The following is a 24,462-nucleotide window of genomic DNA, read 5'->3' as shown; positions in this document are numbered from 1 at the left end:
TTAGAAGAAATGGACCAATTCCTTGAAAGCCACACACAGCGCAGCACAGTCGAGGCTGCACGGATGGGCCACACACTCGTATCTGCTAAAGAAATTCAGTCTCGGGGATCCCTGGGTGGCTCAGCGGTTTGGCGCCTGCCTTTGGCCCAGGGTGCGATCCTGGAGTCCCGGGATCGAGTCCCACTTGGGGCTCCCTGCATGGAGCCTGCTTCTCCCTCTGCCTGTGTGTGTCTCTCTATGTCTATCATGAATAAATAAATAAAATCTTTAAAAAAGAAAAAAAAAAGAAATTCATTCTCACCAGACACTGAAGGGAGACGTCCTAGCAATTCTGCAAGAACTTGGGGAGAGCCAGAGACGGAGTCCAGCCAGCACCCGGCAGGAACACAGGTGCACAGTCTTCAGCAAACTATTAAACTGAATCCAGCAATAGGTTAGAAAGGGTCTCTATCCTGGAGTAACTTGACTCTGGGATACATCAAGTGGGGTTTATCCTGGAAATACAAGGTCAAGCTATGACGCAATGCAATCCACAATACCAACAGACTGCAGAAGAAAGTCTGAGGACATCTCAGTAGATGCAAGAAAAGCGTTTGACAAATTTCAACATCTATGATTAAAAAAAAAAAAGTAGCAACTATGAAAAAAGGGAACTTCTTTATAAAGGGCATCCACAAAACCCTACAGCTAACAGCATGCTCATGGCCAAGGGCGGCGTGCTTTCCCCCCCGCGAGATCGGGAACCTGGCAAGGGGGCTCCTCTGACCACTAGTACTCAACATCACGTCGGGGTCCTCGGCAGCATAACCGAGAGAGAAATAAGATGCACCCATGTCGGGAAGGAAGAAAGAAGAGTTTCTAGTTGCAGCGGGGAACCCGAAGGAACCCACAGGAAATCCCTTACAACTAGCCAGCGGGTTTGGTGAGGTCGCAGGTGACCCGATCACTGCGCAAAATGCCACATGCGTTTCTATATCTACTGGCAACAACTGGAACAACTGGAAACACATGTAGACGGGAAACAGGCTCCTGCCGTCCAGGATGGAGAAGTACGGGACGGGCCAGTGCTCCCACGACGACAGGGAGAGCTCGCCCCGTTGGAGCACCCGACAGCTGCCACGTGGGAGCACTGCTGCGCCTGCTTGGAGAGTGTGATGGGACTCCTGGGGCTCTGGGCACTAGCCACTGTTCCAGGGGCACGGGGAGAACGCCGTGGCCGGGCCCCCCTTGACACAGCCTTAGAAGGGCCTGGGCCTGCCAAGAGGAGCGAGGCCTCTAGTGGCTTCCACGGTGTAAACCCCCTGCCTGGAGACCATGCGTGTGGCCCACAGATGCACACACATGTCCTCAAGTGTGATCTGGGGACCGTGTGCTGTGCTCCTGAGTCAGAGCAGGCGTCAGATCCACCTTCCCAGGTCCGCTCCTCTCCATGGTGTGGCAGGCTGGCCTGCCAGGGAACAGGGAGGCTGGGCAGGCAGGAGGGGCAGGGTGCAGGGGCAGTGGGGACCCAGGTCAGGGGCCACTGCGTGATGGGCCCGGATGAGCGCCACGCACTCTCCAGACTCCCACCACCTACCACCTCCTCTTCACAAAGCCCTTCGTGCTCAAGCCCGGGCTCTGGCCTGTCAGGACCCCGGGTACAGCGGCCCAGGGGGCGGGGGGGGGGGCAGGGAGAGCCCCTCCAGGTCCCGGCCTCCGGGTGACAGCCTGAGCCTGGAGCCGGTCCTGTGGGCTGGTGGTCGGATGCCTCCGGCAGGCTGCTGGCACCTGGCCCCCCGGCCCCTGCCCCACCCCCGGCCGCCGGCCTGCCAAGGCTGCAGATGATGGGCTCCCACCCAGGGCTCCGCAGGCAACAGCTCAGGACTTCAGGCCCTGTGGGTCTGAGGGCAGCTGCTCCCCCAGAGCTCCGGGCAGGGGGGTGGGGGCTGCAGGGCTGCACAGACCTCTTCCCCCCAGGAGCCTGGGCCCCTCCGCGCCAACGGCCTTGGGTAAGCACAGCCCAAAGCACAGCGAGGGAGCGCGGGGCACAGGACCCCGGGTCACTCGGAGCCGCAGCTGAACACAAGTCGGCAGGTGACGCAGGTGACGCAGCGCTTCCAGCTTGACACGCATCACCGACCGATGACAAGCAGGCACGTGAGGTAGGCAGCACCGGCCCCTCGGCCCCGAAGGCAGAGTGCTCCTCCCGGGCAGCGCTGGGCCGGGGAGGGGACGCAGAGCCCACACCGAGGGGGACACGTCGGGGGATTCCACGCACGCCGACCCCGGCCACAGAAAGGCTGCTGGCAGCTGGCAAGGGGGGCACGGGGGCCGCGGCCGGGCACGGGCTCCCTCTGAGCTGCTGACAAAGTTTGGGAACCTGTTCGTGGTCGAGGTGGTGGGTGCGCAGCACCGCCCTCCGTGCCTCCGATGGGGACCGAACTGCAAAAACGTTCGCTGTCACATGACTTCTACCTCAGTCTTAAAACAGGATGTCACCGGGCCCTCTGAAAACACAGATCGCCGCGAGCAGGCCTCCTCGCAGGGCCGCCCCGCAGGGCCCAGGCAGCGTCCGCGCCGCGCGGAGGGCCTCCCGCCCGCCTGTGGCCTTTCTTCCCGCTGGGCTCGGGGGGACGGGCTCCTGGGAGGCTGGGGCCTTGCCGGGTCTCCAACGTCTTTGGAGAATTCCTAGCCCCTTGGGCCCGGAGGCCTGTGGACGCCCGGGACTCAGGGCCGCGCGGCACCGCCACCACCTGAGCCAGTGGCCACCCCGTCCCGTCAGCACCCCACCCACCCGCCGGCCTCCAGGACACTCGGCGCGGCAGGACATCTCCCTGGGCTGTCCACCAGATGGCAGCGAAGGCTCCCCGATGTGGAGGCCCTGCCCACCCGGCGGGCGGCGCCCCGAGGCCCCGTGGACCAGGAGGCGGGGCTGGGCACCTGCGGGCAGAGGGGCACACACTCCGACACCCCCTGGGGCCCAACTCAGACACCTGGCAAAGCCCCCGCGGAGTGTTCTGGGACTGACACCGCCCCCCGCCCGGCCTGACCACCGTGTCCCAACAGCCCGCAAATTACCAGCCCAACTTCCGGCTGAAATCCCACCTGGGCTCTCCAACCAGGAGCCCGTGGCCGCCCAAGAGTCTCGGCTTTGACTCTCCCGGTGCAGAATCGAGGTCGTGGACCTTTCCCAGCAGGAACTCCAGGAGCCAAAGAATGAGACAAAATTCCTACAAGCGACACTGCAGTCCCTGGCGCCCGCGGCGGAGCAAGTCTCCAGGTCTGGGTGCGAGTGAGCAGCCCAGCCGCCAGGGCTCCCCTGGGGCCTCACTTCTGTCCCCACGGAGCCTCATCCTGCGAAGGCCGCACGGTTGGCCGGGGGTTAAAGGTCACCCCGAGCTGTTACGTGGTTTTTCCCCCACCGAGGGAATGTTCTTTCCTTGCTGACATCTAGGCAACAAAGTTTCCAGAGGCCTCTGCAAAGAAGTCTGTTTCCTCCAACTTTGGAGAGAAAGACGGAGGGAGAGAAGAGCCTGGTGGGGCAAGTAATATTCTAGAGCTAGACGCTAAAATAATCTCTCTCAAAATCACGTTACCTCCTGCCCAGGCCGGCCAGGGAAGCAGTTCTGAAACACTCCCCGTCTTTGGATACGAGAGCGTGGCGGGGGCTTTGGGCTGTTGGGACAAGTGCCTGGCTCCCCGAGCTACGGCCCCAACTGCAGCCTGGGTCCCGGCGGGAGCACGGAATGGAGCCCGGCGTCCCCGGCCCGCTGCCCCTCCCCCAGCCCCCACCACAGACCAGGTGCTTCTGTGGCGTCTCGGTCTGGCCGCCCCGTGGGCTTGGACCGTGGGCACTGCTGACCCGAGACCCCAGCCCCTTCCTCCTGGGCTTCCCTACCATTTGCTCCAGGAGCTTGTGGCCACACACACACACACACTCTGTCCCCCACAAGGGTGCACTGGTACCCGCCCAGGTCCCCTCGGCAGCCCTGCTGTCTGCCTGTCCAGTTCTACCATGGTTATTCCAGTACATTCTAGGGGCTGCAGGAGACAAAGCACTTACGTGCTACCCAAGGGGACAGGCCTTTGCCTCACCCACTTGGCGAGGGGGACAAAGCTGCCCCACGACCCGGCACGTGCACACAAACGTCTGCAAGACTGGCCGGCGTCTTCCTGTAAGAGTGGCCCAGTGTCGCGTCAACACCACGAGTCTGCCCTCTGCACGTCCCCAGTTCCCGACCACAGGAGAAGGGGGAGGCCTGAGTGCCAGCAGGAGATGTGGGAGCCGCCTCACCAGCTGGAAGCTGCCCACCTGGTCCCTGTGCCATCGCCGGGGACCCACCTGGCCCAGGAGAGGCCCCCAGCATTAGGAGCCACCCAGACAGGGAGACGACAGGGCGGCTGTAGTTGGGACCCAGGGACGCAACACTGGGCCAGTCTTGGCAGATGCCGGTGGCCACATGCTGGAGGCTGGGGCAGCTTTGTACTCCCCGCTCAGGGTGGGCGGCCCACAGGCCCAGCCCCAGTGGGTCGCAAGGCTCCCCTGGGGGGTTTAAGGATCTGCAGTGAGAAGAAAAAGATTTCAGGGCTGAAGACAACATTTTAAAATCTGGCTTTAAATAAACATGGAATAAAAAAAGAGCGAGCGGAGCCTCCGGCAGCTGAAATTAGAAGCAGCGGTCCCGGGCAGGGGAGCCATCTGCGCGCCAGGCAGCGCCGTCTGCAGTCTCCTGGCAGCACCCGGGGGCCGGGGCCGCCTCGACGACAGGGAGGCCGTCCCCCAGCCCCGACTCCTCTCTGCTCCCAAACGCCTTGCCCGTCACCATGTGGCCCCTCACGTTCCTAGGAAGCAGAGAGGAGGATGCGAAGAGCCAGGCGAGCAAGGCGCGGCGGGTCCCCGTCCCTCCCGGGCCCACACCCCCGGCCTGGTCACCGGGGCACCTGCCCGCCCCCGCCCCCCCGACCTGGGCGCCTGTGAATGTGCACCGTCAGCTAAGGCATTCGATCAGCAGGTGGGTGCCGGGCTGGCAGACGCGGGATGACGCCGACACACAGCGGGGAGGGGCCCCGAGAAAGTCGGAGCCTTTCGCGCCCCGGCGCTCACCCCCGCGCCGCCTCCCACGGCCCCTGGAGTCACGCCGAGGCGCGCGCATTATGTAAGGAGGCCGGTTGCCGGGGAACCTCTCCCACCCGGCCCTGCCACAGTCGCGCCTCATCTCCTCCGCCCCAGACGAGCCCCCTGCGGCCCTCCCGCTGCCCGGCCAGTAGGGAAGCTGGGGAACCTTCTAGGCCACCTTGCCAGGAGGGCCAGGAGGAGCCCAGACGACCCCCGGAGCCTGCCCGGCACTCCTCCAGCCCCCTCTGGGGGGACGGCAAGCCCATCCCCTGCCCAGGCAGGGCTCCGCTCAGGCCTCCCTCCTGGGCACGTGCCTGCGCTCCTGGCGGGGGGGGGGGGGGGGACAGGCAAGGGCGCCATCCCTGTGGCCAGCCCACAGCTGTCCTGCAGGGACAACTCTAGAGGAGAAAGCCTTTAAACGGACTTCAGGGCAAGGGGGAGTGGGTTTTGGGAAAGTGCAAACCCGAGTAAACAGCTGGGGGTGACAGCGTCATTGGGGTGGCACCCCCTCCTGGCTGGGTGGTGCCCCGCGGCCCCTGCTGTTGGCAGTTGGGCCCTGGGCTCCCCGTGTGGGGGCAGGCAGCCGCCCACCGCTGGCCCCGAGGCTGGGATCTGGGGTGTGATGCGCCCCACCCCCAATACACTTCCCATATCAGGACAGTTTCCACTTCACACAATTATTGCCTCCCCGCCGCGCCCCGTGTCACACATCGGGAACCAGCGCGGGCCCGCGGTCAGCAGGAGTCCACTCTCTGTTCAGGCTTCCTTGGTTCGCCCGTCACACCCTCTCGGCCTGGTCGTCACATCTCCCCGGGCGCCTCTGGGCCGCGGTGGCCTTCACGTCCCTGGCTTCGGGTGGCCCAGCCGTGTGGGGGTGCAGGGGCTGTCCCTCTGCCGGGACACTTCTGATGCTTCTGTAGGATTACGCTGGCGGGACAGGTTCTGAGAAGAAGAGCGCAGTGCGCCCCCCTCACGTCGTCGAGCCACAGGAGGTCGCTGAGATGCCCGCCGTGGCTATGCCCTGGCTCCCCTGGCTGGGGACTGCTCCCCAGTGTCTCCCAGCGAAGCTCTTCTCCTGCCTGCCGTGCTCTCTGGGAGGCAGCGGCCACGCACGGCCCACGTATGAAGGGCTGGGGAGTCTTCTTGAGGCACCCCCGCTTTTTAAAGGGCAGCTTCTCAGGTGCCTTTCTACGTGGCATCTGGGTGCTTTCTAGAAATGTCTAAGGGCCGATGACAACAATCTGTAAAACATTTGAAGGCATGCCACGTGCCAGGCACAGTTCTCGGCGTTTCTCCTGTCTTTCGCACCTTGAATGTCCCCAAGCTCTGGGGCAGGTGCCCCTGCCCCCCTCCCCGCCCAGTGGGGCCCACAGAGGCTGGGGAAGCCCCCGAGCCCCGCCGGGCTGCCCAGCGACTGGCTCCTCCTGCACGCTGTGTCCACTCCCAGCCGGTAGACCTCAGGCAGGCCTCACCCGCGGGCAGAAGACACAGCTCCCCTTTTGTGCCGCGCAAGGCCACGGTGCGCCGGAGGCGGTGACCTTCCTGCTGGCAGGAGGCAGGACTCCCCCAGGCCTAGATCTTCCAGCTCCGGGCGGCTCCAGGCTTCCTTGCCGATACTGCTGACGGTCACGAAGACCGGGGGCCTGGCCGGGAACCAGAAAACAGTTCTCCGGACACAATTCGGACAGTTGCACCACAACCACGGCCCGGGCCAGTCGCCTGGGGCACCTGGAGTGGACGGCGTCAGCAGCGCAGACCCGGGTGGAGGCCAAAGGTGAGGTCCCGCCAGGTATGCCCGTCCCTCCTGCCCTGGAACTTTCTGATTGCTGATTACAAGTGCTTGAGTCCAGGAAGGAGAAGAGGAGGAGGAGTCCGGATTGGCTGGCTCCCTTCTCAGAGAGCTGGGAGGAAGGAGGAGGGCGGAGGGAGAAACAGCCTCCTTGCCAAGCACACCCGTCCCTGGCATCTGAGCTGAACGGCCACCCCTTAGGCCCAGCTCAGCTGAAACCAGGTTAGGCAGAGAGAGACGTGGAGGTGAAAGCCCTTCAAAGTTTTGCTGGGCGGCCACCTCAGAAAGGGCTCCTTCTGTTTAGCAAAAATTCACAAATCCTTGTGCCTGCCTGCCAGGAGAACAGCTTGCTTGAAAAGCAAAGCCTGTCATCCTGTAATTAAATCTGAGACCCCCCTCCCTACGTGACGCTGAGATGAAGCCACTTATATAACACGCCTAAAAATAAGCTGATGAAGAGACGCACTTTTATTCTTCCTGCTTCTAGCCCTCTACTCCCGGGCCACCCGGGCCGGGGTCTGCGGAGCCGGGGTCGACGGCGGCAGCTCCATGTGGTCGCCTTCTCGCCTCCGACCACAGCCCGGCAGCCTGCCGGCGCCAGCCCCAGGGCCACTGCTCGGGGCCAGGGACCCTCTGGTTCAGAGCTGGGTGCCGAGGACCCACGTGGCTACATGCCTGCCCGGCCGCGCAGCCCAGAGGTGGGGACTGACAATCAGAAGCGACGGGGAAGTCGGCGGTGCGGGGTGCCAGAGCACCTGCCTTCTCAGGGAGCCCTGAGCTGCTTCCCAGCCCTGCCCTGAGTGTAGGAGGACCACCACCCCGGTCTGGGGCAAGGACGGGACTCGCGGTACTGGTGCTGGCACTCTTGCCAGTCCCCTGGGACTTCTCCATGGTGACAGCACCTTCCTCTCGCTGGCCTTGGAGGGGGCAGACCAGGCCCCACATCTGGGCAGTGATTTCCCAGCTGCACTGTCTGCCAACCTCCAGGCAAGGCCTGAGATCCTACTGCCCCCAATACGCTGAGTGTTCAGGGGAGATGGAACACCTGGGAAAGGGGAAAGGCCTCTGGACACCTCCCGAGTAAGAAGGTGGCAAGATAAGGGTGCCCCCTTAACTCTGGGGGCTGGCACTGGGGCTGACCTTGGCACCCAGCCCAACATCTAGTCTCGTGCACTGCTCAGGCCCTAGCTCCCGGCCCAGACACCATCACCACTGCAAAGGGGCTTCCATACAATGAAGAAAATCCTCAGAGAACAGGGGTGTCTCCGAGGCGGGGGCTCAGACCCATTCTCACGGCCAAAGGGGGGGTGCACTCGTGCTGGAGACCTTTCTGGACTCTAGTGGCTCAGAGAGGCACAGGCAGGGTACGCGTCTCCAGGCCTGGATTCCAGCGCTGCACCCACATCTCACTCTGCGCCCACCATCAGCCCTGCTGGCTCTCTCGGTGATGCTCCGGGCAATGCTCCTTCACTTTCGCCCGTGGCAGGTGCTGCGTGTTGGCCCCTCCCTGCCGCTTGCCTCCTGCTCCGCTGCCAGGGAGACAAAGAGGCCCAGGATGGGCTGCAGGACCATCAGCACACCAGGGAGGCAGGCCAGGCTCAGGGTGGGTCCCTGACCTCTGCCACTACCAGCAGTGAGCATGCCCTTGGGCAGGAGGGGGACAGTCTAGAACCTTCTAGAGAGTGGAGCTGCACTCAGGACTATGGATGCCTCTCTGGCGAGGGCCCTCTCCTCCTTCTACTGTTGTGACACTGATGGGAGCAGACAGCTCGGAACCCTCCAGACTCATTCCCCTCCCACAGCGAGGAGACCTCCCCCTCTGGTTTTCCTGCCAGCCTCCACCTGTCATTCTGGTCCCAACCACGTCACTTCCCTTAGGGAAGGCAGCAGCTTTACTCTGCACCCACCCAGCTCCACCTCGGCCCTTGACCCCGCTCAGGTCAACCAACGTCGGTCGTAGGGCTGGCAGGATGGACGTGTGCAGCGCACCGAGGTGGCCCGGAGCAAAGGGAAAGGGAGGAGGACGATGGTCCCACCGCCCGCCGCCAGCAGAGAGGTGCCCCGGCTCTGAGAGCTGCACTCGGCCTGCTTTCCGACACTTGCAACCAAAGGAATCCCAGAATCTGTGGGCACAGGAACCCGCCTTAAATCACGGCAGTCGAGAAAGAAAAAAAGAGGAAGCCACGGCTGGGAGCAGGAAGGAAACGAAACCGAGAAGGCTCTGCCTGTGATGGGAGCCGGCAGACAGGAGGGCAGGGGGGCTCGCCCCGACGTCACTCCCCTTCCTCGGGGGCCCTTCTGCCAGGCGGAGGGCTGTCCGTTTGGATCCGGGCGCTGTGACTTCGGGATTTGCCCTAGTTCCGCTCTGTGCAGGGCCACCTGGCGGGGCTGTGTCTTCCTGGGCTCCTGTGCTTGAGCAGCCGTGTGAGGAGCCGTGTGAGCCGCTGTCCTGGGCAGGATGCGGCGCGGCGTCGGGCTTCGAGAGATCTGGTGTCTTACAACGTAAAGCAAACAGTCCCTCCGTGTAACTCTAATTTCTGTAAATATTTTTCCAAAGGAATTATACTGGGAGCCCTGTGGGCCAGCTGAGTCAGCTTCCCCGTGGACCCTCCCAGGAAAGGCCTTCAGAACCAGCCAGTGGTCTGACCCCGTGATCCCTCCAAGGGAGGTCCTCCACCCCCAGGGTCCACCCCTCCCCAAAGAAAGTGTACCCGACGAGGGTCATCTGCCATCGCAGGTCCTCTCCTTCCCTGGGGGTCCCGGGCCGTCCTCTCCACAGGGTCCTGTCCCACCTGCCCACCCACCCCCTCTATGATCTTCTTGGCAAACTGTCCTCCCTGTCCCCAGGATGCTCCCTTTGCCAGGGTTTTCCTCGGGGCCCACCCGGCCCCCGAGTCACCCCTCCCGGGGCCCTCCTCTCCCAGAGCCCACCCTCCCAAGGTCCACTCCCAGGACGCGCCCCTCTCAGGATCCTCCCCAGGGTCCACCCCTTCCAGGGTCCTTCCCCATGACACCCCCCTACACACCCCAGAGCCCACCCTCCCGGGGTCCAGCCCTCCCAGGACCCTCCCCCAGGGCCTCCCGCCCATCCCCCTCCCCGCCCGCGCCCCGCACACTCACCTCGCGAAAGTCGGGGTCGGGGCGGGACCCGAGGCCGCGCGCCGGCCTCTCCCCGGGCCTGCCCCGAGCCCGCGACCCGCGGCGCCCGGGGTCCGCCCAGACCGAGACTCGGCGCAGAGCCCCCCCGCGCGCCCCCCGCGGCGCCCCCGCCCCCGCCCCCGCCCCCGCGCCGCCCCTCCCGCGCCGCCGGCCCACGCCGCCCCGCCCCCAGCCCGGCTGTCGCCCGGCCCCCGGGCTGTTCCCAGGCCGCGGCCCGCGCCGCACCCCCGCCTCCTCCCCCGGGATCGACAGCGCCGCCGGCCAATCGGCGCCTGCGGCCGGCCGCCGAGCTCCGCCCCCTCCCCGTCCGGAACCCGCCAATGGGAAAGGCGGTGCGGGGGCGGGGCCTGCCGGTTGCCTGGCAGCGGCGCGGCCGGCCGGGGGCGGGCGGGCGGCCGGGGGCGGCGACGGGGCGCAGGGGGCGGAGCCTGCGGGGGGCGGGGCGAGAGCGGCTATAAAGGCGGCCGCCGGCCGGGCGCCGCGTCTCTGGTCCGGCTCCGCGCGCCCGCCGCCCGCGCCCGCCCCCGCCCGCCCGCCGCCCGCCCGCCGCCCGCCGCCCGCCCGCCGCCCGCCGCCCGCGCCCCCGCTCCGCCCCGCGGCGCCGCCGGACCCGCACCATGTCGCTGTCGCGCACGGAGGAGATGCACCGGCTCACGGAGAACGTGTACAAGGTGAGCCCCGCGCCGCCCGCGCTCGGGCCCGCCCGGGGCCCCCGGGTCTTGGCGCGGCCGCGGTGCCCGGCGCCTGCCCGCGGGTCACAGGTGGGCGCCCCGCCCCGCCCCGCCCCGCCGCCCCCGCCCCGCAGCCCCCGCCCCGCCCCGCCGCCCCCGCGTCCGCGGAACCGGGCCCTCGCGGGAGCCCAGCGCTGGGCCGGGGTCGGGCCGGGTCGGGCCGGGTCGGGTCGGGTCGGGTCGGGGCCGCGTCGCCCCGCGCCCCCGGCGGCGTGCGGACCCGGTGGCGGCCCCTGCGGCCGCGGTCACGCCAGCCCCCGGGCACTTTGTCGCCCACGGGCTCTGCCTTCGCACAACTCGCTCCCGGGAGCGCTGGCGTCCTGGACGGCCCGGGGGGGAGGTCGCGCGGGCAGGTTGGAGGGGGGACAGATAATCCATCGTCTTATGTAACCGCGGAGGAGAAGACTAATTGTGTAGGAGGCTGGCGCGCCTGCCTCCGCCTCTGATGTGTGTGAAGAGTGGGTGCGCGTCCTCCCCTGCACACTCCGGCGCCGCCGCAGCGCAGGGCCGCGCAGCCCCCAGACCCCTGGGCGGCCCCTCCGCCCCCGCTGAGCCCGGTCCACAGGAGCCGGCCCTGTGCTCTGGCCCTCCGGCCCCCGTCGCCAGTTTGCAGCCTCGCCCGGGTCGAGCAGCCCCTGGGCCCGCATCAGTCCCACGCGGCAGGTCCTCCGTGGGGGGAGGCCGGGGGCCTGGGCGTCCGCAGCAGGCGGCTTAGCGAGCCGCGCGGGTTCCAGAGCCAAGCCCGGGGCGTTCCTGCTGGGCTGGGAGAGTCAGGCGCCCGGAGCTCACGGGGCGGGGGTGGCGGGCGCCCGGCCGCTACGTGGGGCTGCGAGGCGCTGGCGGCGCAACAGTTTCTGGTTGTGTGGAGCGCCTGTGGCTGTGGCTGAGCCCTCCTGGCCCGGCCTGCGCCGCCCTCGCGTCAGCACCTCGCCCCGGACGGCCCCCACCCCGGGACTTGCCGGTGGGCCCACCCCGCGCTCGCAGCTGGGGTTCAGGTGGCGGACTCCTCTAGGGCGGCTTCTAACACGGGTTTTAAAGTTAGAGCCGGATGACGGGAGGAATCCTGAGGCCGGGCGGGGTGGACGAAGCCGTCCCGGAGCCATGTTAGAGCCGCCGGTAAACACGACAGCGGCTGAGGAGGGCTCGGCGCGTAGAAGGCACAGCCTCTGGGGGTCTGGTGCTCGGTATCGCGGAGAACCTGTGGCGTCCGTTCCTGGCGGTGGGGTTCTGCTAATGCCGTCAGGGAAGGGAGGTTTATTAAATTATTAGTCATTAGTTCCATAACCATTTGCTCGCTGCTGCAGGGGGTGGAAGGGAAGTGCCGGCCAGAGGATCTCTTTCCTATTTACCCTGTTTCTGCCATGAAACCATTAAACAGGAACTTTCATGGGGAGACTCACAAGGGGTGCCCGGTGTGGCTTTGCTCAGGGGAACCCCACAATCGTTCTTGCTAGAACTCTCATAACCTGGGCAGCGAGGCGTGCAGTTACGGCTGAGCGGCTTCCAGATGGAGCTGTGATTTATCCGGAGCTCTGAAGTGAGATCTCCTGGCAGAAAACAAGCGGGGTTTGAGCGTGAGGACCGTGAACCCCTCGGGGAGCCGGCTGGAGGGCGTCGGGTGCACATTCAACAGGCGAGCCCGTGCTTTGTGCCCAAGGGCCAGGCGGTTCGCAAGCTCGCGGGGAAGCGTGGCAAGGAGCCCCGGTGTCCGCAGGGCCGTGCCCCCCGCAGCCCAGCACCGCAGCCAGGTTGGCTTCGTGGGCGGCGCCGTCCCCGCCACCCTGTGGCCCACCTGCCAAGTCCTCGAGTGCCGAGTGCTCTCTCACCCTTTTGTGTTTTATCCCCAGGAAGCTCAGCGTTCCCTGGGGGGGTGGGGGGGGCAGCGGGGGCACCCTGGCCTGGTGGAGGCCCGGTGGAGGCCCGGCCTCCCTGAGGCACAGTCAGGGTGCAGCCAAGCTGCCCGTGTGGACCCAGCTGGCCCACCATCCCGTCCGGGGGCCGGGCCGCCTCTGCGCCTAGGTCGGGGGCTGGCGGAAGCGTGGCAGGGCCGTGTCCCCAGCCGTGTGCCCCGCGGGGCAGCCCAGCTGTTTGCTCTGGCCCTGCTCCGTTCCAGCTGCAGTTTGGAGCACTGTTTGCCTTGGCAGAGGAGGGAGCCGCAGGGACGCTCGTCCTTGGTCTTGCTGATTAAAAATGTGAGAAGAGAACATACTCCCTCCTGGAGGAATGAGTCCCGTGGACTTGTACCTCTTTCCCTGTGGCCTGGTCCCCACGGGAGCCACGTCCTCGGGGAGTTTCACGAGAGGTGAAGGGAAAGAGGTCAAACAGCTTCAGGGGGCAGCTGAGAGCTCCCCTTCTCGCCGGGCCAGGGCGACAAGTGCCAAAGCCTTCTGGGGGGAGGTGTGGGGTTAAGGTGCGGGCAGCAGAGCCTGGTGCCAGGACCTAGTCTGGAGGGCAGCCCTGGGTGACAGCCAGAGGGAGGGACAGACTGGGGCAGGGGCAGAGGCATCTACTGCTTAGACTTAGGGCCAAACCGCAGCCGTCCTGGGAGAGACCTCTGCGTGACCCCACCTGCTGGACCTCACCTCCTGGCTGGGTTTGGGGTCAGGGTGTTTTCCTTGTGGTCTTTTATGCCTAGAAGAACTGTGGCCCTCAGGTGACCTTCTGTCTCCTCGGGATGGCAGCTCCCATAGCTTTTCCAGAGACAGCAGCATCACCTGTCCTGAGGCTGCAGGAAGGTGGGAGACGGCCCGAGGATGGGACCTCGCAGGAGAGCCTTGGGCAGGCTCTATGGCGGTGTGGCTTTGGGGCCTTGGTCAACAGGGCCAGGCTGGTCACTAGGGGAGGTCTGTGGCTGTTGTGGGGATGTTGGCCTGGCTGTGCCATAGCTGCTCCGTGGGTGGAGGGTGACACGGGGCTCCTGGTGCCAGGAGGGGGGTGTTGGGCGCTGCGGGGAGGCAGCTGTGAGAGCCCACTGAAGCCTGGCTGCCCGGGCCCTGCCCACTACCCTCCACTGTCCCGGTCCCCGCTCCAGGTGGGTGTTGGGGGCGCTCTGGGAAGCCCTGGGCCGCTGACCTCAGACCCGCTTCCTCACCCGCGGCTGGGCAGTCACGCCAAAGCGTGTGCTGCCATCAGAAGTCCGGCGTCTGGCGTGGACAGAGCCCAGGGGGCCCCCAGTTGGAGAAGGTGGACTGATAGGCACTTCCTTGGCAACGGAAACGCCTGTCGGGAGGAGCGGAGCTGGTGCCTGCTTTGTGGAGGAGGCAAGGAGTCACAGCACTGCGCCCACCTCTGTGCACACGCATCTCTGCTGGTATACGTGTGAGGGTGAATGTGAGTACGTGTGTATGTGTGTGTGGTGCTCGTGTGCTTTGCCCTAAAGGTGCTTTCGGGGGTGTTTCTTGCTGTAATGTCTTCTGAGGAGGTGGCGGGGCCTGCTGCTGCCGACTGGGGTCTGCTACACGGCCTGTCCTTCCCCTACTAGGCTTTTAGGGGAGCTCCTCCACCCCCTTTCTGGAGTAGCCGGGGCAGCGAAATGGTTTCTCTGTTGCAGTGAGCTCTGAGCCGACGGGCTGTGGTAGTTCTTTGTGCCCAGGTCACCCCAGAGATCGTCGGCTGCACGGTGCAGGCCCCTGGTGGCTCTTGGGGTGCTGCTGCTGCCCCAGAAGGTCATGGGCCCAGGCCTGCGCTGTCCCTACGGGTCTTGCCTCGAGCACGGGCCTGCATTTGGGAGGCTGGCTTGGCCCGTGGGACCAACCCCGTGCCCCTGAGGCTCCAGGTCCCAGTGGTGGCTGACGCTGGCCCCGGGCTTTCAGGGCACCACCAGCAGAAGAGGCCGTGACGGGGCTGCCTGGTCTGGGATGAAGCTCCCCTCAGGACAGCCCTGCTCCCCCCGGCTCTGGCGAGGACGGGCAGCCTGTCATGGGAGGGCTAGGGGCTCAGTAAGGGGGCCTGTCCCCTGCCCCGGGCTCTCCAGCTGGGTGCTCAGACTTGGGTCCTGCTCGGGAGAGCCCTGGGTGTGGCCGCGGGCCTGGGTGGGCCCCAGGCAGGGCTGGCCTTGCTGCCTGCCTACCCTGCCCCGCTTGGCACAGTGCCCAGGTTTGCGTCCTCGGGGGGTGGGGGTGCCCGGGGCTGTGGCCCGGCCGGCTCCTGTCCGCTTCCCTTGCCCGTAGCTGCACTGAGCCAGGGCCCGTCCCCCCTTGCCGTCCTGGCCGCTCCACCTGGGCCTGGCGGGGGCGGGCAGGCTGCCTTGTCCCGATGTAGACCCGTGTCCCCCGGGTGCACAGCACCAGGGCCCCGTCAGCACCGGGCCGCCACCCGCTGACCACAGCCGCCTGCCCCGCTCCGGTCACTGTGAGTGGGCTATGCGTTGGGGGCAGGGGCACAGGTGGCCCGAGGGGAGGTGGGTGCCTGGGCTTCTCCTAAAGGGCAGAATGTCTCGTCTGCCCACGATGTGCTCCCAGGCGACCCCAGCCTTGCCCTGAGACCCCGGACCAGCGGGCGCCTGACTGGCCAGCACGAGCGTCAGTGCCGGGGCTCGGGGTGCCTGCGTTTGCGTTGCCGTCCGTGTCTCTGGTGGGTCTGCCCTCGGGCTGTTGGCTTCGAGAGTTCTGGGGCTGTCTGGGTGCACGTCCCCGAGCATGACGCGTCCCTGGTTCCCGGAGCCCATGGCAGGCTGGGTGTTGGCTGGGCAATGGGGGTCCTGCAGCATCCTGGGGGGACCCTCGGGTCTGTGGAGAGTGGCTGGACTGGGAAGGCAGGGCCTGCAGCCAGACCAAGCTCTTCTCTGCGAGGTGACCTTGGCGCCAGGGGCCAGGGGATCTGTGCCCACACAGTCTGTAGGATCCCTCCTCCTGCCTTTAGCTCCTCCTTCAGACTTGTGCTGCGGGCGCCTCCATCTGTCCCAGAAACCTGTCTGGCCCTCGGGCTCCTGCGGCCGGCGGGGAAGACGCTGGCCTGGCTGGTCCCTGCCCTGGTTCTGTGGCCCGGCGGTCTCAGGTGCACCATGGCCAGGGCGGTCCACCTGCAGGTGCCCCTTCCCTCCCCTTTGCCCATCTGGGGGCTGGCGAGTCAGTCTGTCGTCTTCGTCCTGAAGCCACCACGCACCCTGGGCGGAGAGCACAGAAGATGTCTCGACACACATCACTGGACCCCACACCCCGACCGGAGAGATGCCGGGGGCCAGTGTGGGCCACCAGGGGGGAACAAGGCCACTGATCAGAATGGAGAGGAGTGCGTGCTTCCTGTTTGAGATTTTAATTTTCCGTGTAGGGGCAGTGTCTTGGAATGATTTCAGCAACGTTTAGGAAAGCCTGTATTAAATGGACAAGAAGTACGTCGGTAGAGTTTTCAGAGTCTGCCCCCTGTTTCACGGTGTCCCCAGCACCCTCCCCTGGGCTGTCGGGCAGCAGTGACCAGCGCCTCCTGAGGAAGTCTCTGGGATGTTCTCCTAGCCCTGAGACCCATCCCGCTGTTTTCATTGCCCGCCTCTTGTTTCTCGACTGAAGGAGGTTTTTTGAGGACAGCCAGGACCCCTGTTCCTTTTGAGTTCCTGACCTCAGGGTGCCGGGATCGAGCCCCGCGTGGGGCTCCCTGGTCAGTAGGGAGCCTGCTTCTCCCTCCCCAGCTCACGCACATGTGAGCGTTCCCTCTCTCTCTTTCTCTTAAATTAAGTCTTAAAAAAGAAAAGATGGAGTTGTGGCAGACGTGGAAGGGCCGGTTTCCGAGGTGCAGTAGATCTAGGGTCCCTCCGTGTACCCGTGCCCTGGGGGACACTGTGTGGCCGGAGAGGCCTGTTGTCCGGCCGCCTCTGTTCCCTCCTGTCCGCACACGGAAGCCCTGTCCTCTGTGGTGCAGGGACCGACGGAGCTCAGGCCGTGGCCGCCTTGCTGTTGGGCGTCCAGGGCCGTCCGGGCCCCACCTGGGGAGGGGGTGTGACGTCGGGTGCCTGGCTCGGCCTGGGGGGGTGGGGGGCAGACAGCATCGGCCCCGGGCCACCTGGGCTTTCCTGCCTGCTGGTAATCTCGAGTAACCTCGTGGCCGTGGGCCAGGCGCCGTGCTGTGAGCCGTGCGCATGACCTGCTTTATTCCTCAGCCTGCTTCTCCGGGGGGCCTGGCTGCCCCGGCTGGCGGGGAGCCTCCGCGAGGGGAGGCGGCGTGTTTCAACGCCATTGGCTGCTCCGGGGCTGAGCCAGGGCCGGAACAGGGCTGTTGAAGCCTGGCACTGTCTGTCTTTCCATTCGGGGGTCCACAGATTGCAGGCAACTTTTTTAGCTTCTGTGCTACCATTTTCTTTCTTCTGTTCCTTTTTTTTTTTAAGATTCGTTTATTCGACAGAGAGCGAGCACAAGCCGGGGAAGCGGCAGACAGGGAGGAGCAGGGAGCCCGACGTGGGGCTCGATCCCAGGACCCTGGGATCAGGACTGACCCCCCCGGGCGCCCTGCGCCATCCCCTCGTTGACCAGTGAAGGGCCCGTCGAGTACTTCCTAGCTCGCGGAGAGCGCTGGGGGCACGCGGAAGGGGGGGGTGCGTGACTAGCCTGCAGAGTGGAGACCTCCAGGGGGCAGTGGGGAGGGCAGGGCAGGGAGGCCCAGGCCGAGGAGGCCCAGGCCGAGGCCCTACACGCTGCTGCCGCTGCCGGGCCTGCGGGGCGCGGTGGCCGGTGTGCCCGTCGGTGTGACGCTTCCTGGCCGGTGCGTCCTGTGGAACATGAGGGCAGTGGGACCGGCGCGGTTCCAGAGCGTTCGCAGCTGCCTCCCTGCTTGCTCAGAGGTAGTTACTCATGCAGTGGGGAGCCCAGCACCCTGAAACCCAGGTCAGCGCCTCTACAGGGACAGGGGTGGTGACAGGTCAGTGGAACGTCCTAACTGGGGACACAGGAACCAGACCTTGCTTTGTCGTCAGCGTTGGGCCTTCCTGTGGCAAGTGGGGGTTGGCCCAGTGTCCCCAGGTGCTCTGGCCACCATGACACAGCACCGTAGGTGGCAGCCTTCACGGGACACCTATTTCTGACGCCCGTGGGGGCCGGGAGTCCGAGATCCAGGCGTGGGCAGGGCTGGTTCCCCCGGGCCTCTCTCCTGGCTCGCGGGCGGCCGCCTCCTGCCCGCGGCCCCACGCTCTGGTCCTCTGTGGGCTCCTGTCCCGATCCCTTCTTAGACGGACGCTAGTGAGATTGGATCAGGGCTCACCCGAGGGCCTCATCCCACCAGCTCGTTCTGTCAGGACCGTCGTTCTGCGGGTAGCCCCGTGCTGAGGTGCCGGGCGCTAGGCCTTCCGCACGGGAAGTTTTCGGGCCTGATTGAGCTGCTACCAGCCGTGTGGCCTGGGCCTGCACCCCAAGGTGGCGCGGGCTGTGCTGTCGCCAGGGGCTCCTGGCTGCGCTCCGTCCGAGTCGGAGTGACGGCACTCCGGGCTGGGCGTGCTCGGGCCGTGACGGATTTCTGTCCAGCCTCAATCTAACGGCCACCCCGGGTGTGACCACACGATTCCCTCGGGGGCCGTGCGCTCCGAGCCGCCTTTGGTGGGGCCGGGGCCTCGGCTGAGTGTGAAGTGCAGACGGGAAGCGGTGGGAGGACACAGGTCCCCTGGCCCAGGGCAGCTGCTCCCGCGGGGCCAGCGCTCAGGGCAGGCGTGCTGGCCGGGCCGGTGCCTGCCGTGAGCCCTTGGGAGGCCGCGCCAACTGAGGTCGGGGACTGGTGGAGGGAGCCTCAGATGGGAGGGGAGCAGCCAGGCCGTGGGCCCTATGTGGACCTGCTGCGGGGTCGGCCTGGCTCCAGGTGGTGGGGTTGTGGCCACCAGGTCCCTTTGCTTTTTCATGCTCCGTCCCTGGGGGGCTGCAGCTGGGTTGGCCTCCCCAAGCCCCTGTGGGGTCTGCGTCTCTGTTGTTGGCTGTGGGGCCGAGGCCGTGAGTGCCTGCGGTCGGGTCAGGCTGCGGGGGCTACGGCCCATGGGGGTGGGGGTGGGGCGCCTGGTGCTGTTACAGTGGAGCCTGTCTGTGTCGAGTGCTGCTCGCTTTGTCCCTGCTCCCCTGGGGGTGTTTCTGCATCCTCTGCTGGCCTCCAACCTCCCACTGTCACCCCAGGGGCTGTTTTGTTCTGGAAGCTTCGCCACATCCAGTCATTTTCTGAGCAAGTATGAACATGTTCTTACCTTCTCTCTGGCTCTAACCCAGTGAGATCCAGCTCAAGACCTGCCTCCTCCAGGAAGCCCCCCTTTAGCACTCACTGAACTTTCCAAGTTGGTTTTATTTTTTCGAAAAGGATCCCCAGAATAGGTATCCCGGTTTTTGCTTTTTAAAAACATTTTGTTTATTTATTCATGAGAGACACATAGAGAGGCAGAGACACAGGCAGAGGAAGAAGCAGGCTCCACGTAGGGAGCCCGACGCGGGACTCAATCCCAGGACTCCAGGATCACACTCTGAGCCAAAGGCAGACGCTCAACTGCTGAGCCACCCAGGCGTCCCGATACCCCAGTTTTTAAAGAGGAATGGAGCCTTCCACCTGCCCCCCACCACCCCAGGTGGGAGTCATGCAGAGTTGCGCTGAGGAGCTGGGCTCTCCCGGCTCAGCCTGGTGGTCCTTCCCACGCCTCCCATCCCCTGGCCCCCCTCGCACGGTGAGCCAGACCCTCCATCAGGGCCCCAGTGAACCGGCGCGCTCTGGGGGGGCTGCAGCAGGGCTCCCCTGGGAGGATGGCCGCCCCTTCCCGGGCAGCTCCTAGACAGAGGCCACCATAGTAGAGCTGGGCCCTGTGCTTCCTTATCCTGCGGTCATGACGAGGTGGGACGTGAGGGCAGGTGGCCGGGGCAGCCAGGTGCCGGGCCACTCTGTGGCTGAAGGCCCTGTGTCCTGGGTAAGCAGTTGGGGTGGGCACCCGGCGTCAGCCCTTCCGCAGATGGTCCCGGAGCGGGCATGTACCACCTCGGCCCTCGCCTCGTTCTGGGGTTGCTGGCCATGGCCCCTGAGGGCACCCAGGGCAGGCGGGGTGGCCCAGATGGCGCCTGGTCCAGCCTCGGCGGCTGTCGGGATAGCGGGGAGGCCCGTGTGCGGCGAGCGCTGAGCTCAGCTGTGCGGCCAGCCTGCGGTTGAGGCTGGAACTGTCTCCGCGGCAACTACCGGGCAGGCTCTTGGCCTCCCCACGCCTCTCCCTGCCTGTCTGTAAGATGGGGTGGCGGCGCGCTCGGATCGGTCAAGCCAGGGTGCAGGGTGATGGGGGCCAAAGGCCAGGTGGGGTCCCAGCACCGTCCTGTTCTCTGCATGTGCGCTTCCAGGTGTTGAGTGTGTTCCCATGAGTGTGCGCAGGACACAGGCAAACACGCCCAACCCGTCCTTCCTCTGCTGCGTGTGAGGGGCTGGAGGGGAAGCAGAAGGCATGTCACTTCCCCTCTGTCAGCAGAGAAACTGCACTTTGCGACCGGCCTGCCAGGAAGGCGCTGGAGGGGGGCCGTCGGCGGGAGCCCGTGCTGAGGAAGAGACGGAGTTCCTGCGCTCCGAGCAGCCGGCCGGTGCGGGCACAGGGCAGGCCCGAGCAAAGTCCCTTGGCAGAGCTCCTTTCCAGGATGCGTTGGCCGCCCTCCTCGTCCCCCCGCGTCGGAGACCGGGCTGCCTCGCTGCCCTTTCCCCTCACCGGCCAGGCGGACCTGTGACCACAAAGTCCATGGGGATGCGTGTCAGCATGCAGGCGGGCGGAGAGCGGCCCCTTGTTGGGGTCCTGGTGACAGCCGCCCGTACAGCTGCCCTTGTCCCCTCCCCTTTGGTCTCGTAGAAGGGCATGTGGTTCCCCAGGGCTGGGCAGGGCGGCCGGGCATCTGCGGCATGGAGACTCAGGTAGCCTCCGGGGTGGCGGGGGCATCCAGCTCAGGATGTCCTGGCCGGGGGGTGACAGCACAGCAAGCCTGAGCTCGCGCGTGTGTCCTGCAGGGACCCCTCCTCGTCCCAGCCCTCTCGCAGCATACATTCTGGGGGGGCGTCCGGGTGCCCTTTGCCGATCTCAGCCGCCCACCTGCTACCCAGGGAAGGTCCTTAGTAGGGGAAGGAACCAGCGAGTAAGTGCTTGGTGCTAAATACAGTGGAGCCGGGAACAACGCGGAAGTTAGGGGCGCAACCTCCCTCCCAGCCGAACATCTGCGTGTAGCGTGGGACCCCACCCAAAACTTGGCTCCCCGTGGATTAGTGTTGGCTGGAAGCCGACCTCCCGATGATGAGAATAGTTGATTAATGCACGTTTTGTACGTCGTGTGTGCTACGTGCTGCGTTGTTATGATGCAGTTAACCAGGGGAGAAAATGTTACTTAAAACCATTGTGGGGGGTGGGGGGACGGGGTGGCTCAGATGATCAAGCATCTGATTCCTGGTTTCGGCTCAGGGTGTTGGGACCGAGCCCCTTGTCAGGGTCCACACTCTGCGGGTGCCTGCCTGAGAGTCTGTCCTCTGCCCGCCGCCCCCCCCCCGCCCCCGCTGGCATATGCACACGTGTGTCCCCTCTCTCTTTTCTTTGTCTCTCTCTGTCTCTCTTTTCTTAAAATAAATAAAATCTTAATAAAAGAATCGTTAGAGAAAATACATCTGTAGGGCTGTCGGATATCTACTGATAAAATGCCGGCGTGAGCGCGCACGTGCCCTCCTGTGTTGTTCGAGGCCAGCGGTGTGGTCCTCGGCCCAGAAAGCTGCCAAGGGAATACGTGCACCATCTCCGTGTTGCACTGCAGACTTTGAGCCGATTTGGGGATCTCATTTTCAGGGCACAGGGGTCAGAGCTGGAAGATGACTCTGGTTGCTGCTCATGTTGTGGGACCGAGCCCTCACCCTGAGGACGAGTGTGAGGCTGCAGCACGTGGCCGAAACACGGGAGGCAGGCTGCCCCCGGCCTTGCTCTTGTTGGCAGCGCCCTGGGCACAACAGTCCTGAGGAGAAGCAAGTTTTCCTCTCCAGGGAATCAGGCCCTGCTGCAGGGTTTGGGTGCTCTGGTCTCTGCACCCTCCTGGCAGAGCCCAGGAAAAGATAGTGCCATCCCTTGGCTTCTGAGAAAGGTCCAGGTGGCCAGTGACAGCCCACCGAGGCCTCCTCTGTGTGATGAGCTGTGGGCGCCCATGATGCTTCTGCCTCTATCGGCTCCGGGGCCCCTCCTCGGGCCTGGTTAGGGGAGTGGTGCTGGGGCAGGTATAGCAGGTGCTCCCCCTGGGCCGGGCCGGAGGAGGAACCCCATGCCAGGCCTCTGAGGCAGACCTGGCTGGTCTCTGGCTGCCCCGGTGCCAGGAGAGCCAGTGACCGGGAGGCAGGTGGGTGACGGTTGGCTGTGTGTCCATCCAGACTTCCGTAGGAGGCCTGCCTTCCAGGCCAGAGAGCGGGATCTGCACAGGGCTGCAAGCAGGTGCCTCTGTCACCGCCTCCAGTTGAGACAGTGACCCCTGTGTGACCAGGCCTGCTGTCCTGGCCACCAGCCTTCTCAGCAGATCGGAGGCCCTGCCCTGCCCAGGTGGCCTGACTCGCACCCCAGCACCCAGGCTGCCCTGCCCACTCACTCCCGCATTCCTTCCGCGTGAGCTCAGCTGCCGCACAGAGGGAGCGAAACCTGGCGGCTGTCCCCGTGTGTCACTGGGAGGGTGTGGGCGGGCTGCCACGGTGATCCCCTCGCTTGGCCTGGGCGCCTCCTGGCCCGTTTCCTGCTGTCAGGATGTTGATGGGCTCAGAGTGAGCTTGGGCAGCGTGTCCTCCTCTGCCCAGGAGGCCGGGGGTGCTGTCCCGGAGCCAGGGTGGCTGCGGTCCTGGGAATGCGGGTGGGTTTGGCACCAGCATCAACTAGGGCAGCGTCTCACACCTGTGCCCATTGTCACAGCGAGGAACTCGTGCTGTGCTGAAGCTCTGGGCACACGTGCACACACCAGCACACACACACACACACACACCTCAGGCACCCCTGGCCAGCAGGCTCAGGGACCCAACCTACCCTGCCTGGGTTATGGACCTTCTGTCCTTCACCGAACAGACACACGTGGGGGCACCCGGGTGGCTCCGCGGGCACAGGTTGTGATCCGGGGTCCTGGATGGAGCCCCTGCTCAGTGGGGAGCCTGCTTTTGCCTCCCCCTGCCCCTCCCCTGCTTGCTCAGCTCCCTGTCTCCGTGTGTCTTTCTCGTGAATAAGTAAAAATCTTAAAACAAAACAAAACAAAAACAAAAACCAGACATACATGAAGCCTGTCGCACTCCTTGGTCCTGAGGTCTCTGCAGGCAGCCTGCGCCATGCGCCTGGAGCTCCCACACGCCCTGTGTTCACGCCTGGCTGGTGACCCCTAAACCTGGCTTCCTGCTCCCAATCCTCCCGATGTCTGATCCTGCTGCCTGGCAACGACGCCCCTGTCCCGGTTCCCAGGTGCTCCCTGGATTTGGTCCACATTCCTGGGGCCCCAGAGCAGCGGCCTGCATCCTGCCTGCCTCCCCGCTGCCCCTCAGCCCCACCTGACCCACGTCCCGGTGCCTGTGGATGGGACCCGAGGGCCGTGGGCCCCGCTTCTCAGATCCCAGGGCAGGTCCAGCAGGGCTCCTGTGTCTGCTGGGCCCTGGCGGCAGTCCCCCGAGCACCAGTGGTTCCCCTCGGGAGGTGGCTGGACAACAGCTCTGCTCAGACCCTCTCTCCACTTCCCTTCCAGGCCCGGGAGCAGGGCCTTCCCCACTGCTTCCTGCCTCCTCCCCAGCCTTTCAGCCCCTGGCCGCCCCTGTCCTCCACCCAGTGGCTGGGCCCAGGCTTTGCCTGCTGCTGCCTGCCCAGGCCCTGCCCTGCAACCCCCCCCCAGCCCTGCCCTGCCCCCGGCCCCACCCCCTGCCCCAAGCCCTCCCCCTTATCCGCCCCCTCCTCCCTGCTCTGGCCCCGCCCCCCATCCCCTACCCCCAGCCCTCCCCTCTGTAGACAGCATGCCCCACTCCCCTGCTCCCCCGCCAGGTCCCGCAGTCTTGCCCCCTGCCCGGCATGTGGTGTGGACGTGTTTTGCTCTTGGGATGCCAGCCCCACAGGGATGGGGCATAGGCAGGGTCGCCGCCATGGGCCCCTGTGCTGTGCGGAGCAGTGCCCTTCCCTCGCCGCCCCATGGGTACGGCTGCCCGTGTTCCCTCTCCTTGCTCCCATGTGGTGTGGGACCTCGGGCCAGCCCCAGGGCTTAGGAGGGCACAGCTCCCTGTGGCTGAGGTCTCCGTCCCTCTGTGTGGATGCCCCTGGCTGCACCCCAGGGCGGGCAAGGGCAGCTGGAGCCCCTCCTGCTGGCTGAGCGCAAGGAGAGGGGACGGAGGGTGTGACTGGGGGACAGAGGGGCTCTGGGGGGACACAGTCCCCCGCCTCTGTTCCCAGACGGGCGTCAGGGACGGCGGGTTTTCTTTCAAAGTGCGGCAGGGGCGCGCGTGGCCGGGCCGGCTCTCGACTGTCGGCTGTCGGCCCTGTTACCCCGTGGAACTCACGTCGGGAGGTTGCGTGGGCCTGTTTTCACGCCTTGTCATTAAAACATCTGCTTGGCCTTGGCCGCGAACATCTGATTTCATCCGATGAAGAACTGCGGTCCCTGGGGCAGAGGACCCGGGGCTGCGAGATGGTTCATAGCGGGGTGTCTGTGTGTCCGCCGTGTGCCCCTCTGATCAGAGCCGTGTTCGTAGTTGGCGTGTTGAGCCAGGATTTGGGTGGGAAGGGGCACTGAGCCCTATGTGCA

General features: G+C 65.6%; 1 protein-coding gene and 1 long non-coding RNA gene across 7 annotated transcripts in view; one reads left to right on the top strand and one right to left on the bottom strand.

Annotated features, from left to right (window-relative positions):
- Positions 1-7,329: 7,329 nt before the first annotated feature.
- LOC119873208 lies at positions 7,330-10,100 on the bottom strand. Its single transcript, XR_005364121.1, has 2 exons — positions 10,005-10,100; positions 7,330-9,421 (listed from the first exon to the last, which is right to left on the bottom strand). It is a non-coding gene; the product is annotated as an uncharacterized LOC119873208 (long non-coding RNA).
- A 502-nt stretch (positions 10,101-10,602) lies between these two features.
- Positions 10,603-24,462, top strand: part of BAIAP2 (BAR/IMD domain containing adaptor protein 2) — a 59,151-nt gene continuing 45,291 nt past the window's right edge. For all 6 annotated transcript variants that reach the window (XR_005364120.1, XM_038546348.1, XM_038546345.1 and 3 more), the window contains exon 1: positions 10,603-10,714. Coding sequence is in view for 5 of the 6 variants with exons in the window: in XM_038546348.1 (XP_038402276.1) it covers positions 10,661-10,714 (54 nt within the window). In the remaining variant the exon portion in view is untranslated. The remainder of the gene's footprint in view (positions 10,715-24,462) is intronic.

Source organism: Canis lupus, chromosome 9 (assembly GCF_011100685.1).
Source record: "Canis lupus familiaris isolate Mischka breed German Shepherd chromosome 9, alternate assembly UU_Cfam_GSD_1.0, whole genome shotgun sequence".
In the NCBI taxonomy this organism is placed as follows: Eukaryota; Metazoa; Chordata; class Mammalia; order Carnivora; family Canidae; genus Canis; species Canis lupus.
Note: the sequence above shows the minus strand (reverse complement) of the source record. Positions and strands in the feature narration are given on the sequence as shown.